Source organism: Terrapene carolina, unplaced genomic scaffold, assembly GCF_002925995.2.
Source record: "Terrapene carolina triunguis isolate 2854851 unplaced genomic scaffold, T_m_triunguis-2.0 Scaffold69, whole genome shotgun sequence".
Classification (NCBI taxonomy): Eukaryota; Metazoa; Chordata; order Testudines; family Emydidae; genus Terrapene; species Terrapene triunguis.
The window spans coordinates 27,191,491-27,207,058 of NW_020664420.1; the positions used below are offsets into that span (position 1 = coordinate 27,191,491).

Consider the following 15,568-nt stretch of genomic DNA (forward strand, 5'->3'; position numbering starts at 1 on the left):
ACTTGTATTTTGTAAAGCCTTGTAGGGAATTCTTTCAAACCTTTTAACTTGATGCCAGAGTCTCAGCTATCAACATTTTAGAAAGCTGATCCCTACTGATATTATTTTGTATTTTATTGTTTTGTTTGTTCTGTTGCCAGCTCAGAAAACTACATGGATTATCAAAAACTATTTTCCTTTGAAAATGGAACACTAGAAGATTCTTTAGTTTATTTTTTGCTTACTAAGCTTGGTTTGGTGCTGTACAAAATGTTTACTTTTATAGTGTTACAATTGACTTCTTCCTCAATAACATTGTAAGGCTATTAATATTATTTTATTACTTTTTTGTGATGCACCATGATCTGAGCTTTAATTTATGGGAGGAAAAATGAGTAAAGAACTGAGTGAGAATTAAATATTAATAATACTTTGCAAAGTGCCATACACATATTAATCCGCAGAAGACCCTCTTAGGTTGTTGGTAGTTTCTTAGGTGCAGCCACTTCAGAGAATTTATTCCTTCCCCAGCTCCCACTTATTTGTTTTCCCAATGATGTCCCCCTTCAAAACAGCTGCATAATTTTGCATTCTTGCTCTTTGTTCTCCCTTTTCTTCTTTGTGCCTTAAAATTCTCAGGTAGAATCTTGTTTGGGGAGAGGCTTGCTAAGAAAGTGGTGATTGACAATAGCCAAAGATTTCACTCCCTACAACAAAACCCAAAAAAGGGCTACAAGCCTTCCTAGTTTTATCCACAGCAAAGGTACCAGAGAAGAGACTCCTGACTCCAGGGGTAAACTTAGGTATGGATCACCAAGGGGAAGCCTGGACCCAGGAATTGGACTAGTCCCTCCTTCCACTCCAAACCATTGGTGTGTCTGCAGTAGGGTTCCTAGAAATAAGGACAGGGTATCACTCTTCACAAGCAGATGGGAGTCAATCCACTTCAGAATAAAGTTCAGCACAGATCTCAAGATGTCAAGAAACGCACAATACTGGCTGCTATATCTCACTTCCTAAAGTTCTGGCAGTAGAACTTGTGTTTCAAGAAAGGTACTCAGTACTCTGTACCCCGATCTTCATAGTAAGAAGATGGAGAGGAGTTTAGGCCACCTTAAGATCATAAGGAGGCCAGAACAGTGGGATGAAGACACTAGCTTATACTCTTATCAAAATTTCTGCATGAAGCCTAATAACAATGGTGGATCTAGCAGAGATTTAGAAGCTCCTTCCCATTAGCACTGTCATCATCGGTTTGTGGTTTGCCAGCAGAAATAGTCACTAGCAAAAGAAAACATTGCACTTTGGTCTGTCCTCTGCCCTATGATACTCACAAAGGTATTAGCAGTGATAATAGTTGGGCTGAGAAGTCTAAGACTTAAGTTCCGCACATTCTTAAATGACATACTGTTAGACTGTAACTGGTAAGGAGAGAGCAAATACGATTCACTTCCTGTGCTGAGTATAAATCCTTCACGAGCTTTGTAACCTTACTTGGTTACCTGTTAGGGCTCTGTTCAATGTAGACAGGCCTGTAGATATTTTTGAACTTTTAGGGCTGTGGAGAACACAAGGAAAGGCGATTGCTTGCCCGTACTACCAGTGGGTCATGTCATTTCGTGATATGAAGCATGTATGTCAGTGAAAGGAATCTTCTTGTCTCATGTTCATTCAAGGATTCAGCACAACGGAGGGAAAGTTCACATACACATTTATAGCCTTTCTGGGCAGTTTAGTGCACTGTGTGCATAAGCATCCAGCAGGTCTCACTTGCAGACTCTTTTTATGCTAATTGTACTCAGCGCTTTACTAAAATACTCAATACTCTCCTCGCAAGCAGCGTCTCCACTACCACATCTTATCCTTATGAAAACTCTGCTGATTCATTAGCTTTGGCGGGTTTTGTTCTTTGTTTATCAAGGAGTCTGAAGGGCAGCTGGAGTTTAAGGAGTTTAGATCATTCCTAATGCTTAATTCCACTGAGGTTGAGGGTTGTGAGCCATTATGTCCTTGATGTGACTTCAGGGTTATATAAAACTTCCAGCATGAACCTTACCTAATTCCTTTGCCTCTTTTCAAATGGTGTAATACACTTTCAGTGAAGGCAGCAACCCCCAGGCCTCTGCAAGAAATTGGGCATCAAACCAAAAATTGTCTCACTCCTCCCCTTTTCTTCTTTGAAGAAGGGAAACTTCTACAGTTGCATTATCCTGCCCTAGGATTCCACTCCTATGGCTTACATCACCTACATACACAGGTAAGAGACAGCAAGATCCTCCAAAGCAAAAGGACAAAAACAGAATTTCCCCAGCTCTAGGGGCTGGTCTGTACGGCAGAATCTCCCTGTGTTTGAAGGTGGTTCTGGAGAATCAAGTTAGCCAGCATGACTATGACATCGCAGGCAGCAGTCCAAGCGAAATGGTGCTCAGCATGTCAGTTTAATTATTATTTCTTCATCGTAAGATCAAAAACGGGGGGAGTTTGAGTTGCCTTTGATCTTAAGAACCAGTGTTTTAATAATGATTAGGTGACGTGCTGAACACGTGTCCTAGCCTGGCCTGCCAGCACTGTGTTGGCTGGCACTTTTCTTCACTACACAATGTTACTGTGTTCGATCAGGTTCGGGAATCGTTGAAATAAGGAAACTGACACATTCTTGCCCATTTACTCTGAATTCCTGGCCATCATTAATTTATGCTGGAAATCTGATGTGTAGTGCGGTGCCAAAAACCTACTAAGCTAGGTTCCTGTGACCAACAGAAAACCTGGCAATCTGTACTTCTGGACTCAGCAGATTCCTCCTATTGAGAGGCTGCCTTTCTGACCACTGAAAGAAATTGTATCCCTTGGAGATACGCTCCAAAGGAATAGGGAAGGAAACAGATGATGGAAATCAAGAGCTACTCCCAGCTAGCTGTTCTTCCTGTGTTTCCCAGTTCACTCTTGGCTGAATAGGCCACACAAAAATTAAAAATACCATTTTCCCATTTGTTACATACTGCCTATGTTCTGAATAAAAGGACTGCTGGCTGCACATGGGGAACAGAGTCACAGCCCAGGCTGTTAGCTATTATTCTAGCCTTCTGGTCATTCTTTGCGGTGGTGGAGCCAGCAGACTTTTCCTCTAACCTTACGGGTCTATCTTTCATCTTTTGTGAGGGTGAAGATGCATGATTCTTCCCTTAAGGGGGTTTGTAAAAGGAGACAATTCCTGCAGAATTGTCCAAAAATAAATGCTGACTCTGAAGATTTACCCAGATAGAGCATTGTGGACTTTGTACCACACTGCACCTACATTTTATATTAAAGCACCTGAGTTTCTGCAGCATAGTGGCACTGAATCCTGTGGTACATTGATATAGGGGTTTCAAGTAAATTAAAAAACAAGCTTTTATTGAATTGAATATGAAAATGAGTAATAAAATGAGGAACACTGTGGTTATTGTGATATTAAATACAAGTCTCCATTGAAGGACTTGTCTAGATGTTGGCAGTAGGTCTGTGTATATGAGGGAACTTTTAGTGCATGTTAGCAATGTTCACATAGACAGAGCATGGCCTGCTAGTGAGCTGTAGATTTACGCCCTGACGTGCCTCGCACTATTTTGTCTGGACAAACCCTAACTCTTTCTAATTTAATACTGCCCCCATACTACAAGATTCTCTTCCACACTGAAAGCAACACGTAGTATGGCGGGATAGGATGGGGTGAGAACTAGAAACTTGGGCATGGTGGTAGGAGGCATTTGGCACCTACGAGAGGGGGTGGAAGCCTTTGGCACTGAGGCCAGGATTAATACCTTCTGTTCCCCTTTGTGTTGTGGGCAGGGGTTGAAGTGAAGATCTGACATTCTGGGGGGGAGGGGAGAGCTTAAACATTTGCATACTTAATTTGTTCCTCATTATTACAAAAACACCACATTGTACTGAGTTAAAATGCTGTTTTGGATACTACCCCCCTGTTTTTTCCTCTTTTTTTCTTCACAGCAAGTGGTAAGAGGAAGGGCTTGTTTAGTGGGTATCTTCTTCACTATTACATGGTAGACAACTACATCCTGCTCCAGGTTTTTTGTGCTCTGGACCAGCAGGATCTCTGGTAGAAAAATTGGGCTTTGCAACTCATCAGCAGTATAGCTCCATTGCCAACAGTAGCAATGAGGGAAGCTGTAGGGTCGATGGGGGTTGGACATTTTTAACAGTGATGGTGGTACAAACAAACAAACAAAAAAACAAATTGATCCTCTCCCCCCCCTCCCCCCTTTTGGAGGTGGTCAAAATTCAAGAATTTTGGATTTTCAGAAGTTGGGTTAATTCCCCATTGGAATAAAACCAAATTTGTGGAAACTTTTCAGAAAGACAAAAATGTCATTTTGGAAATAGTGAAATACGGTGTTTTGGGGGGCAGGGGGAAATAAATGAAACTGATTGTCAGTTTGAGTGATCTGCCGCCAGGGCTCCCAGGGTCTGTGGCAGCCCTGCCATGCAGACTGTCCTGGGGTTGGGAATCCCCAGGGCTATCAGAGACCTGAGCCACAAGAAATCTAGCTTGTACTACAGGCACAATAGCTAGAGATGCTCAAAATATCACTACCCCCTACTACCATAGCCATAGCAAGCATTTTAAAAAAACCCAACCCCATCAAAAGTAACTTTTCTATGGAAGGGTGATTGTCACGTGTCCAGACAATTTTTACAGCTAGATATGTATAAAATGGAATAAAAGCCATGAACAGCCTTGAAGGAAACAACCACTAGGCATTTTACACACAATTTGCTCTTTTTCCAGAGCTTTTCCTTCACTATAAACTGAATGCCTGACTCCTGTCAGTGCTCCAGTGGCTGGCAGGCTCCCTGCCACGAGCTGCAGACGCTGGAACACTCGCAGGTTTCCAGTGGAAACCTGCCTGGTGTTTGAACAAGTTTTATCAAATCTGAAATAGATTTTGGAAAACACTTCTGAGCAGCTCTGTCCTTCTGCATTACCGCTGCCAACTGCGGCTCCTAATGTTCCTGTTGCAGCCTGAGCCTTTGAGTGCAGGAAGCTGTTTCCAAAATGGGGGGGTGGAGTGTTGTGCATCTTTCCCAAAGAAAGGTTTCTTGCTAATAGCAGCAGCATTGATTTGTGAATAGAAATCAACCCAGTGCCTATCAATCAGAAGTAAAGTGGCCATGACAGGGTTTTATACTTACAAGCCGTAGGGGTGGAGGGGACAGAAAAGGGACCTAGAGTTTTGAAAAAGAAAACTGCCCAGCAATAATCTGTTTAAACATTTATAGATTGACTTGGGTTTTTTAAAAGGAAGATAATGTAAGTTTAGGAATAACTGGCTGCTGTGTACAACTTTGTTTTGAATGTACAAAAGCCTGTCTGCAACAATCCCAGCTATAACGAAGCCTGTCTGTGTAAGCTGGTACTTGGTGGAATTATATTCTTGTAAACAGACTGGAGCAGGGACTTCCAGAAAACGGAGTCGATGTTTGCCAAAATGCAGCGTGGCTATGCTCAGGGGAACTGCTGATGGTTCACTTATTTTGGACTTGTGCTTTGTCTCAGTAATTGACTCCATATGGCTTTTAACCTACAATAGCGACAAGCGGTTTTACAGATACTGTCTCCTCATAGGAGTTACTGCTGCTGTAGTAGATGACATAATGGCAGCAATGAATGTGTTCATATGCATGCCCATGCCTTAATGAAACAAATGTGCTCAGGCTTTCACTGAATACAGACAATTGTGGAATTAGGGCTTTATTTTCAGAGGAGTGAGTGTCTTTAATTCATCTCTGCCACCCAGGCCTACTCTGAACTGTCACTTCTACAGTCTTCTTACAGACCAGTTTCTGCTTTATTGTGTCAGTTGTCTGTGGAGTCACAACTCTGCCTGAAAAAATTCATCAAACAGAAGCTCGTCCACAGCAGATAGTGCACTACATGTAGTAAATGCACGATCTGCTGGAAAGTTAGGTGAAAAATTACACTGAAGCTTATTGTTCTCCATATAGCTATCACTTCAGTGCTGTTTAGTCAAACTATTCAAAGGTGAAATCTATACTGGACAGATATTTCCACACCATAAACTAGCTTTAAATTAGATTGTAACAAAGCAGCAAAAATTGTCTAATAGCACACACTACTTACTTACCTCCCTTCTGTTTTAGGTATCTCAAGTACTGTGCTTATATGTACTTAGTTATGCTATACACCTGTACAGGATGGGGAACATGTCATGCACCAGAATCTAGTGCAGTCTCCCCTAGCCCTATTCATTGTCCCATTGCCAGCTCACTTTCTCTGCTACACAGTCTGACACCTCCATGCAAAGCTCATCTGCTCAATAATCTCCCATTGCTTTTAGAATCGGATTGCCCCTTAAAGTTTGAATAGTGGACAATGGAATCCATGTATAAAAAACAAATGCTACTGTCAGTTCAGGTAGTGAAGGAAAGGCTCTGGAAAAAGAGCTAATTGTGTGTAAAATGCCTATTGGTTGTTCCTTTCAAGGTTATCTGTGTTTCAGCTGTTCATGACTTTTATTCTATTTTATACTTCTCTAGCTGCAAAGATTGTCTGGACAAGTGACAATCACCTTTCCATAGAAAAGTTACTTTAGCTGGGGTTGGAGTTTTTTGGAATGCGGGGCTAGGGTAGAAGGAGGTATTGATACTTTGAGCATCTCTAGCTCTTGTGCCTGTACTACAGGCTAAATTTCTTGTGCAATATTCAGGATTTCTAAAACTCTTGAGCAGCTGAGTGAGAGAGGTGGCCATGTACAAGAACTAAATTTGCCAATAAACTTCATGTTCCAGCTTTCATTTCTAGAAATTGTCAGTTAGTGGTTTTAAAATGGACTTCTGTTACAAATCCAAAGCATTGTACTTAAGGAAGTAGGCCTGAACTTGTACGGTTTAAGGATATCCTTCATGTAGCAGCCCAAGTTACATCCTGTAATTACATTAATGATATGTCATGTAATGAATTTAGTCAACTTTCTTGTTGCTATTAAGTGAAGTGACAGCTAAAAAACAAAGGTTTCATTTTTTATCTAGGTAGCATAATTCGTTGTATGAGGCGGCTAGAAGAATTGCTCCGACAGATGTGTCAAGCAGCAAAGGCCATTGGAAACACAGAGCTGGAAAATAAGTTTGCGGAAGGTATGTATTTAGAATATGGTTATAAATAGAAGGGGTGAAAGCATGTGCCTATGAACTAAATCATTTCAGCTTGTAAAGAAAATATTTAAGCCAAGTTCTTCCCTTTTGAATTGTTATTGAAAATGCTACATTATCTGAGATAAAAGCACTCTTAATTTAACACATTGTCAACTTGATTCTTTCTATAGAGAGGTATGGGTACTGGAAGGTCTGACTTGGCTTTAGAGAGTTTATTTGCAACAGGAGTAAAAGCTAGCTTTTTTTCCCCATAAATATTTGGTAGATTTATACCTATAACTGCTTAAAAGCAGAAACTCTACCTTTGGAAGGCTAGATGCATTATCTGTACTTTATCCATGAGTCTGAAGTCATGACTTCGACTGTGCACATAGACTATACAAGTCTCAGGGCCTGTTAAAGGTACCACATTATCTAGTTCAGTTTCTACCTGTATGACAGGCATACTGATCTGTTTTTTTCTTTTTGATAGGAATTACCAAAATCAAGAGAGATATTGTGTTTGCTGCAAGCCTCTACCTATAAGAAATCTATTTTCTGGAAGACCATTATGGATTGGGAAGCAATCTGAGACTTGCTCACGGAGCAGAATAATTTTAGACTGGTGGCATCAGGCCAGTTTGCCATCTTCACCCCCAAGACAGACATTTAATGGTGTAAGCATTTAAAACAGGAAGCATTCTAGCAAAGCATATTACATACACTGTGCTGTTTGTACATAAGTGTTACCATGTTATTTTAATAAAAAATTACATTTGTGTTTTTATAAGCAGTAAGCTTGAATAGAATTAAAAAATTTTTAAAGCTATTAGATATACACAATGCTGTTATATGTTACTATATACATGTAAAGTGAGCATCCAAGAGATATAGCAGCAGCAGTCCCTTAAAGGCATTTATTTATTTTACATAGGGAGACTCGTTAATCATTTTTCTTTTAGAAAGCAGGAGACTTCACAGGATCATGCTCAGCAATTCTTCAGGGTTGGTGATTACTGCCATAGTGATTTCCATTTGTTGGTGTCTCATGTAGAGTTGTATGCGAATCTTCTTCTTTGGGTTTAAACGTACATCCCCTCACTTTGAAAAAATCTGATACGTACACCACCTAAGTGAACAAATTATACACTGTTAGAATCCTGTAATTGGCACTTTTGTCTTGAGGACTAGAATCCTGTAAAACCTTATGCCCAGTGTCTGTCAACTAAAACTATCCACATTAAGGAGGTAGTCCTACAGTGTAAGTTCTTATGCATTTGGATTGGTCTTGTGTAGTGGTATGTGGAGCTAGGGCACTAAATTAACTGGTTCTGAGAGGAAAAGTGACTACAAGAGCTATTTACATTAAAGCTCAGATTTTCTGGTAGTTGATCAATCTAATATTTCAGGTGACAGCTTGCTCATTCTTTTCCTTTATAGTATTTTGGGATGTAATAGAAAAAAGGAAGTATGTATTTATAGTGAAACTAAGTTTAGCTCAAAAAGTCTACTTATTAATTGGCTGACCTCAGTTTCATACAATCCAAGCAAATCCTGCACACGCTAGGTTTCTGGAGGATCACTACAACCTTCCTTATGAGTGGACATTCTAAAAGTGTAAGTTGCATGCATCAGTGTGGGTGTTAATCCTTTCCAAGTTCACAGTTCAAAGCATTCCTATCATTTTATATTTAAATAAGTTGCAAATTGTTATACATATTCTGCTTTATAATATAAACACTTCATTAGGAGAATCTGTGGTTAACTTTATGCCATTTATGTACTGTGCACTCAACCCAAGGAGGACAAAATATTCAGAGAGGCCGATCAGCACACAAAACCTATTTGAAATTGACAAACTTACTTTTAACAAAGGTTATCTACTGAATTAAAAACTGGCAGCAACCATCTGCTGCTTAATATTTTAACGGTCAAACACTGAACTGCTGCAAGGCACTGGCTAACCCTAACCCTGGAACCAAAGTGCTAAACCTAGTGTTTGACAGAAGTAGCCTCTTCTGCAGGTACAGAGTATTTCCTTCATTTTAGTTCAAAGTTGAGGAACCAGGAAAGAGTGTTGTCCTCCACCTAGCTTTTATTCATAGCGTGGAAGAAGGATGAGATTTACTAGTTCTAAAGTCTTTGACAACCAGAAACAGCCCAGAGCCTCCTGCTGCCCTACACCAGACACCTTCCCTCTTTAGCTGCCTAGCAGCAGACCTGGTTCCAGCTTCCCTTCACAGCATTTTTCAAATAATATAATTCTGTCCATCTGCCATTCACTTATGGCTCCCACCACACCTCTTTCCCCCTGTCTAGCTCCATTTCCCCATTATACTGACCCAGGGTGGACTGATTTAAATCAAGTAGGAAATCATGATTTAGATTATCATCTTGTTTTGTATTTGTACTTTATTTTCCTAAAGAAAGACAACCAGTGAAAATCATCCTGCCAGGAAAACCAGTTAAGCTAGCATAGTTTAACATGCATTTCAGAGCCTTAATTTTTACATGTGTTAGAAAATGGCGACTATTTCTTATTTTCTAGAGGAAGATTAACTTTTTACTGATGGCTTGACAAATCATTTAAAAACTGAATTAAACAACATATTACCCCTAGTAGTGAACTGAACTATGTTTCTGGTCACCAACAAAAACGATTAAAGGCCTAGAAAACATGGCCTAATATTGAAAAATTGGATTTGTTTAGTCTGGAGAAGAGAAGACAGGGACACGGTAACAGTTTTCAAGTACATAAAAGGTTACAAGAAGGAGGTAGAAAAATTGTTGATCTTAACCTCTGAGGATAGGACAAGCAGCAATGGGCTTAAATTGCAGTAAGGACAGTTTAGGTTGGACATCAGGAAAAACTTCCTAACTGTCAGAGTGGTTAAGCACTGGGATAAATTGCCCAGGGAGGTTGTGGAATCTCCATCATTGGGGATTTCTAAGAACAGGTTGGACAAACACCTGCAGGGGACTGGACTAGATGACCTCTCGAGGTCCCTTCCAGTTCTGATTCTATATCCAAGATTTTAGAACTGGAAGGCCTCATTCTGTTCCTTTATGAATGAAAATGAAATGTAAAGGGAAAACAAGCAAATCTGACTCCCAGTCAGATTCTCAACTTTGAATAAGCGACAGTAGTTGAATAAACTGAAGAGGAAATATTCTCTGACCATGTAGAAGAGGCTACTGTTATCCAAAAGCTAGTTCAGCACTCCAAACTCTGCCAGTGCCTTCCAGCAATTCAGTGGTTGGCCCTTCTTTAAAACGTCACACGTAATGCCTGAACGTTGTCCGTTTAATTTAATGCTAGATTATAGTAAATTTAGGCCTCAACATAAAATTGACATTTTAAACAAAATTAAAGTTATCCATTCTGCCCAATTCCCACCCAGCACAAATCTCCTTGCCTCTGACATCTGCCGCATCCCCTGACTTCCTCCTCAACAATTTGTTTTCTATTCCTTCACATTGGCCTAGTAACACCTGTACTTCTCCAGCTTAATTGAATCTCATGTCCTCAATCCCAGCCACATTTTCACCACCCTTGACTGACTCACTCAAACCTTCCCCTCCTCTCTCTGCAAAGGGTCTTACAGATTTCTACCAAGAGAAAAATTTTAAAAAGACATGATCTTCCTTCCTGCCTTCTCTTAACCCCTCCACTTGTCCCAAATGACCCAATGCCAGCTCTTGCTCTCCTTTCTACCACTCATCCCCTCCCTTACTTAAACATCTCCTCTTTTCTGGCTCTTTCCCATCACAATAGAAACCTGCTTTAGTCTCTCATCTTAAACCCATCCTTGACCCCACTTACCTCTCCAGCTACCAACCCTTCTCCTTCTAATCTCTAAACTCATTGAGCACACCTGTTAAAAATCAGTCAACATTCTCCTCCTCCAATTCAATCTTAGACCCTCTGAAATACAGCTTCTGCCCCTTGCACTCCCCTGAAACTGCTCTAAGTCTTTACTCACCCTTTCCTAGCCATGTCAGTCACAGCAGCAGTACTCCATCCTCATCCTTGACCTGTCAACCACCTTTCAAACTGACTGTACTCCTCTTGAAATATTGTCCTCTCTTGGCTTCCATGAATGTCCTCCCGCTTCTTCTCTGACCTCTCAGATTGCTCTCATCAGTGTCATAAGAATGACCCTACTGGGTCAGACCAAAGATCCATCTAGCCCAGTATCCTGTCTTCCAACAGTGGCCAGTGCCAGGTGCCCCAGAGAGAATGAACAGAACAGGTAATCAAGTGATCCTTTCCCTGTCACTCATTCCCAGCTTCTGGCAAACAGAGGCTAGGGCCACCATTCCCGCCCATCCTGGCTAATAGCCATTGATGGACCTATCCTCCATGAATTTATCTAGTTCTTTTTTGAACCCTGTTATGGTCTTGGCCTTCACAACATCCTCTGAAAAGGAGTGCCAGAGCTTGACTGTGCATTGTGTGAAGAAACACTTCCTTTTATTTGTTTTAAACCTGCTGCCTATTAATTTCATTTGGTGACCCCTAGCTGTCCCCTATAAGTCCTTTGGGGATCCTCCTCCCCCCAGCTTTCCACAGGGCTCTGTCTTTGGTCCCCTTTACACCATATTTCTGGGTAATCTCTCTGCTGACAACTCAGATCTACCCTTTTTTCCAAGGCTGCCTTCTGTCCATACTAAAATCTCTACCCATCTCGGACATCTTGTGGATCAAGCTCAACATGGCTAACAGCTCTGAATCTCCTCTCCTGCGCTTCCCTCCTCACCTAAGCACGGGACAACACCACTATCATGTCTGTCACTCAGGCCCACAACCTGGACATCCCCGTCAACTCTGACCTCTCTCTAGGTCCCGATATCCAGGCTATGTTTAAATCTTGCCGATTCTTTCTACAAAACATCTAAGGTATGGTCTTTCCTATCTCTCCATACAGCTAAGACTCATGTCCATTACAGGAACATCCTTTTTTCTGGTCTTGACAAACACAGCCTTCCTCTACACGCTCAAGTCAGAATGCTACTGCAAAAATAGTTTTCCTAGCCTGTCACTTTGGCTTTGTCACCCCTATTTGTCCTCATTTTCAAAGCCCTTCACTGCCTATCACCACCTACCTGTCATCTCTCATTCATGACTGAGGTGACAACACTTGCCTCTGATCTACCCATGATGCTATCCGCCATTACTCGCTCGTTAAATTTTCAAACAGGCACCTTCATGCTCTCTCCCATGCTGCCCCTTGTACTTGGGAGGAGCTCCCTGAAGGGGGAACTACCTAATCCTCCTTCAAATTCATCTTTAAACCTCCTTTCCCATTAAGCCTACAAAAAAATTAACAGTTACAGTGCTGGTGTGTTGAGATCACTGCTTATCCGACTGGCCAGTACACGCTCATGGTTTCCTGGTACTCCCCTGTCTGTATTCATCTGTCTTAAACCAAACATTGTTCCTGCCCCAAAGATCTTACACTCTGTACAGAGGCTAGCACAGTTAGGTTCCCGGTCCATTACTGGGGCTTCTACATTCTATGGTGGTAATAATGTGATCTAATTCTGTACACGTTTTCTTCTATTCCCTACCCCAACCCTGCTACTTTTCACACCATGTGGAAAGTCTGTACATTTCCCCCTGAACAAAGCCGAGGCTTACCACACATGGCATGAAACCTACTTTTAAAATAGTTTTGATTCGGGCTTAGTGAACTACTTATGAACTTACGATGAGCACAGCTACCACCGCTCCCTGAAGGAGTCCAGTCAACACATCACTCCAGTGATGTTTGTAATCAGAAACACGGGAGAGACCCACGTAGATAGATGCGGCAATGAGACCAAATTGCGCTGTGGGACGTACAAGTCTTGCCCAATCTCCTTTCATTCTGGCCTGAAGATAAAGCTGAAAGACAGGAAAAGTTGTTATGAAGCACCTCCGAAGCAGTTTTCATCTGGAACTGCTTGGCTGATGTCATGGCCCCAGGTAACTCAAGGTTAATCAGAAGTTACATGATTCAGTATTCACATTTCAGAAGTATACTATGCTCCATACCCCTGAATATTAAGTTAGTTCGAAACAACATAGTAGTTCCGGGATATCAAATCCCAGCTATGTTACTCTAGTGTAAATACCCAACAGCTCAGTACAACATGAATACAGAGATTTCAGTGATAATTCCACTATAGTCTTAATGTTTTGTATAGTTATGCTACTCCCCACCCTTAGTTTGTTATATGTTGTGTAAAGGAATATAGTCCATTAGCACTGATTTGACAAAGGGCTACATTGTTTCAGAATTATAAGATGCTGGTGCCACACTAAAGCCATTTAAGGAGTGGAAGAAAGATCTCAGTGAACAGTAGAGATTAGATCAATATCTATTTCTACTGATTAAAGCTAGCCAGCTCTTCCTTCATTGCTAAGCCATCTTCTTAGGCTGTTAAAATGCTGTCAGATATAACTTGCAGGGTTTCAAAAACACTTTTCATACTCCAAACAGGAAGCAACAAAAGACAACAGCGTGAGTATAGAATACAGAATAGTTATACGACTATATAAGTAGGAGTATACAGGCCTTTAATTGTCTACACATGATTGCAATAACTAATGGTGCTAAATACAGCCTGCCACTTAGGCTATGTCTACACATACAAGCTTCTAGCAGCACAGCTGTACTGCTGTAAGAGCGCTCGTGTAGCTGCATTATGCCGATGGGAGAGAGCTCTCCCGTAGACATAATAAAACCAGCTCAATGAGCAGCAGTAGCTATGTCCGCAGGAGAGCATCCCCCCCGAGCAACAAACGTTTGGCTGACATAAGTGCTAGTGTAGACATAAATAAAGCCCATATCATAATTGTGTAAATTCAGCATAAAATTCTGGTTCTAATTGCAAAATAGAAAGCTAATTTAGCTATTACAACGAAGGATACCAACATTCATCAGCTGTCACCACAAAACTACAAATGTGTTTAGGTTGTTTTGACAAAGTTTCAATAATGTGGCTACCTACACGTGTATTTACATCACTGGAGTTAAACTGTTACTCTACAGACTGCACCTCAAAAGTCCTGGAATATTGGAAAAAGATTCTTAGTGTGGGGGTGGGAGGGACTAAAAGTTTGTGGCCATTTTTAACTTCTCTTCCCCCCCCCCCCCCCCAGCTCCTTTCTCCCCCCCCCCCTTCTTTCCTGCCTCTTGGTGAAGCAGCTACCTTGCTGTGCATTCTGCTGCTTTAAAAAAGTTTTTAAAAAGGCATAAACACAGAGGCCTGACCTGTGATGATAAATAAATGCATCTGATGCGAGCCAAAGCCAAGTCCCAGCAGTAAGATTGAAATGCATTTTAACCTGCCTTGGCTCTAGTTATTGCCTTTGAACAGCTGATGTTTTACTCTACAGAATGTGGAAATCCCCTCCCCCCCCCCAAGTGGAAGAGGTTTGCCAGCTTCATATTAAAATGATTATACTCAGATAGGGCATGAGCTATTTTAAGCATAACCGAACTTTCTAACTTCATATCAGCCTATCCTTCCATCACAGCTTTTGTGCTCCCTCCTACAAACCCCCTTCAGGAGTACAAAACACAGGTCAGAAGATCTTATATGTTACCTTCCCCATATAATCCACACAAGACACTGCCTTGGTCTATCACACTCCATTATCTCCAGTACAGAAAGAGGCTAGAGACCCCATGTTCCAGCTGAGGGGAGCTTTTCTTCAGTCCATCCAACATACAACTTAAGAATCCCTAGACACGCTTAAGAAATCTTGTACTGGATGTAAGCAAGAAGTTGAACAGGTTATAAAGATTAGTAATGAATATACACCACAAAAAGTTTGCAGAGTGGCTTTTTAGTGATGCTGTTTTAAGCAAAACTCCTTGTTATTTTACCCCAACTCTTCTGTACTGTGTTTTGTGTCTTCAGTGTTCACAAGATTTTTACACAGCCTCTTCCAAATGCAGGAAATCTAAATGCTTTATAATATATTTAATGGGGACAGTTTTGATTTTGCTTCATGGTACAACTTGAATAGTGACTGCTAGTGAACAGCAGCCATTTGGGAGCTCAGCAATAACTCAGTTTGCAACACTGAAACCCATCCATTCCCAGGAAAAAAAGCACACTAGTATTACCCTATCATCTACAAGAGCTTTACAAGAAAGAGCTAATGGAGCTGGGATGTGTGCTCAGTGTCTCAAAACTGCAGCAGCAGCACTGGTCAACAGCTTAAATCTTGGTGTAAAACTTGAATCCATAACTTTGCAGTCCAGAATCTGAAGGGCTATCAACTGAGCCACACAGGATTCATGTGCTACCATGATACACAAACAACCTATGGTCAATGCTTCCACAGCCAACTTCAAAAACCACGTGCATCTATTATAACCATTAAGTTTGTGTAAATACTTGTACAGTGTGCACACTGTACATTCAAAGCTGCTACTTTCCAAAG

The 15,568-nt window shown here is 41.2% G+C and overlaps 2 protein-coding genes across 3 annotated transcripts in view; one reads left to right on the forward strand and one right to left on the reverse strand.

Moving 5' to 3' along the window:
* Positions 1 to 8,067, forward strand: part of MTREX (Mtr4 exosome RNA helicase) — an 83,520-nt gene extending 75,453 nt beyond the window's left edge. Inside the window, exons 26-27 of the mRNA XM_026649091.2 lie at positions 7,027 to 7,131; positions 7,622 to 8,067. Coding sequence (XP_026504876.1) covers positions 7,027 to 7,131; positions 7,622 to 7,674 — 158 coding nt within the window. The 3' untranslated portion in view covers positions 7,675 to 8,067. The remainder of the gene's footprint in view (positions 1 to 7,026; positions 7,132 to 7,621) is intronic.
* Positions 8,068 to 8,081: 14 nt separating this feature from the next.
* PLPP1 (phospholipid phosphatase 1) overlaps positions 8,082 to 15,568 on the reverse strand; it is a 120,909-nt gene continuing 113,422 nt past the window's right edge. For both annotated transcript variants that reach the window (XM_026649093.2, XM_026649092.2), the window contains exons 5-6: positions 12,839 to 13,015; positions 8,082 to 8,257 (exon numbers count right to left, since the gene is read on the reverse strand). In XM_026649093.2, the coding sequence (XP_026504878.1) occupies positions 8,129 to 8,257; positions 12,839 to 13,015 (306 nt within the window). In that variant the 3' untranslated portion in view covers positions 8,082 to 8,128. The remainder of the gene's footprint in view (positions 8,258 to 12,838; positions 13,016 to 15,568) is intronic.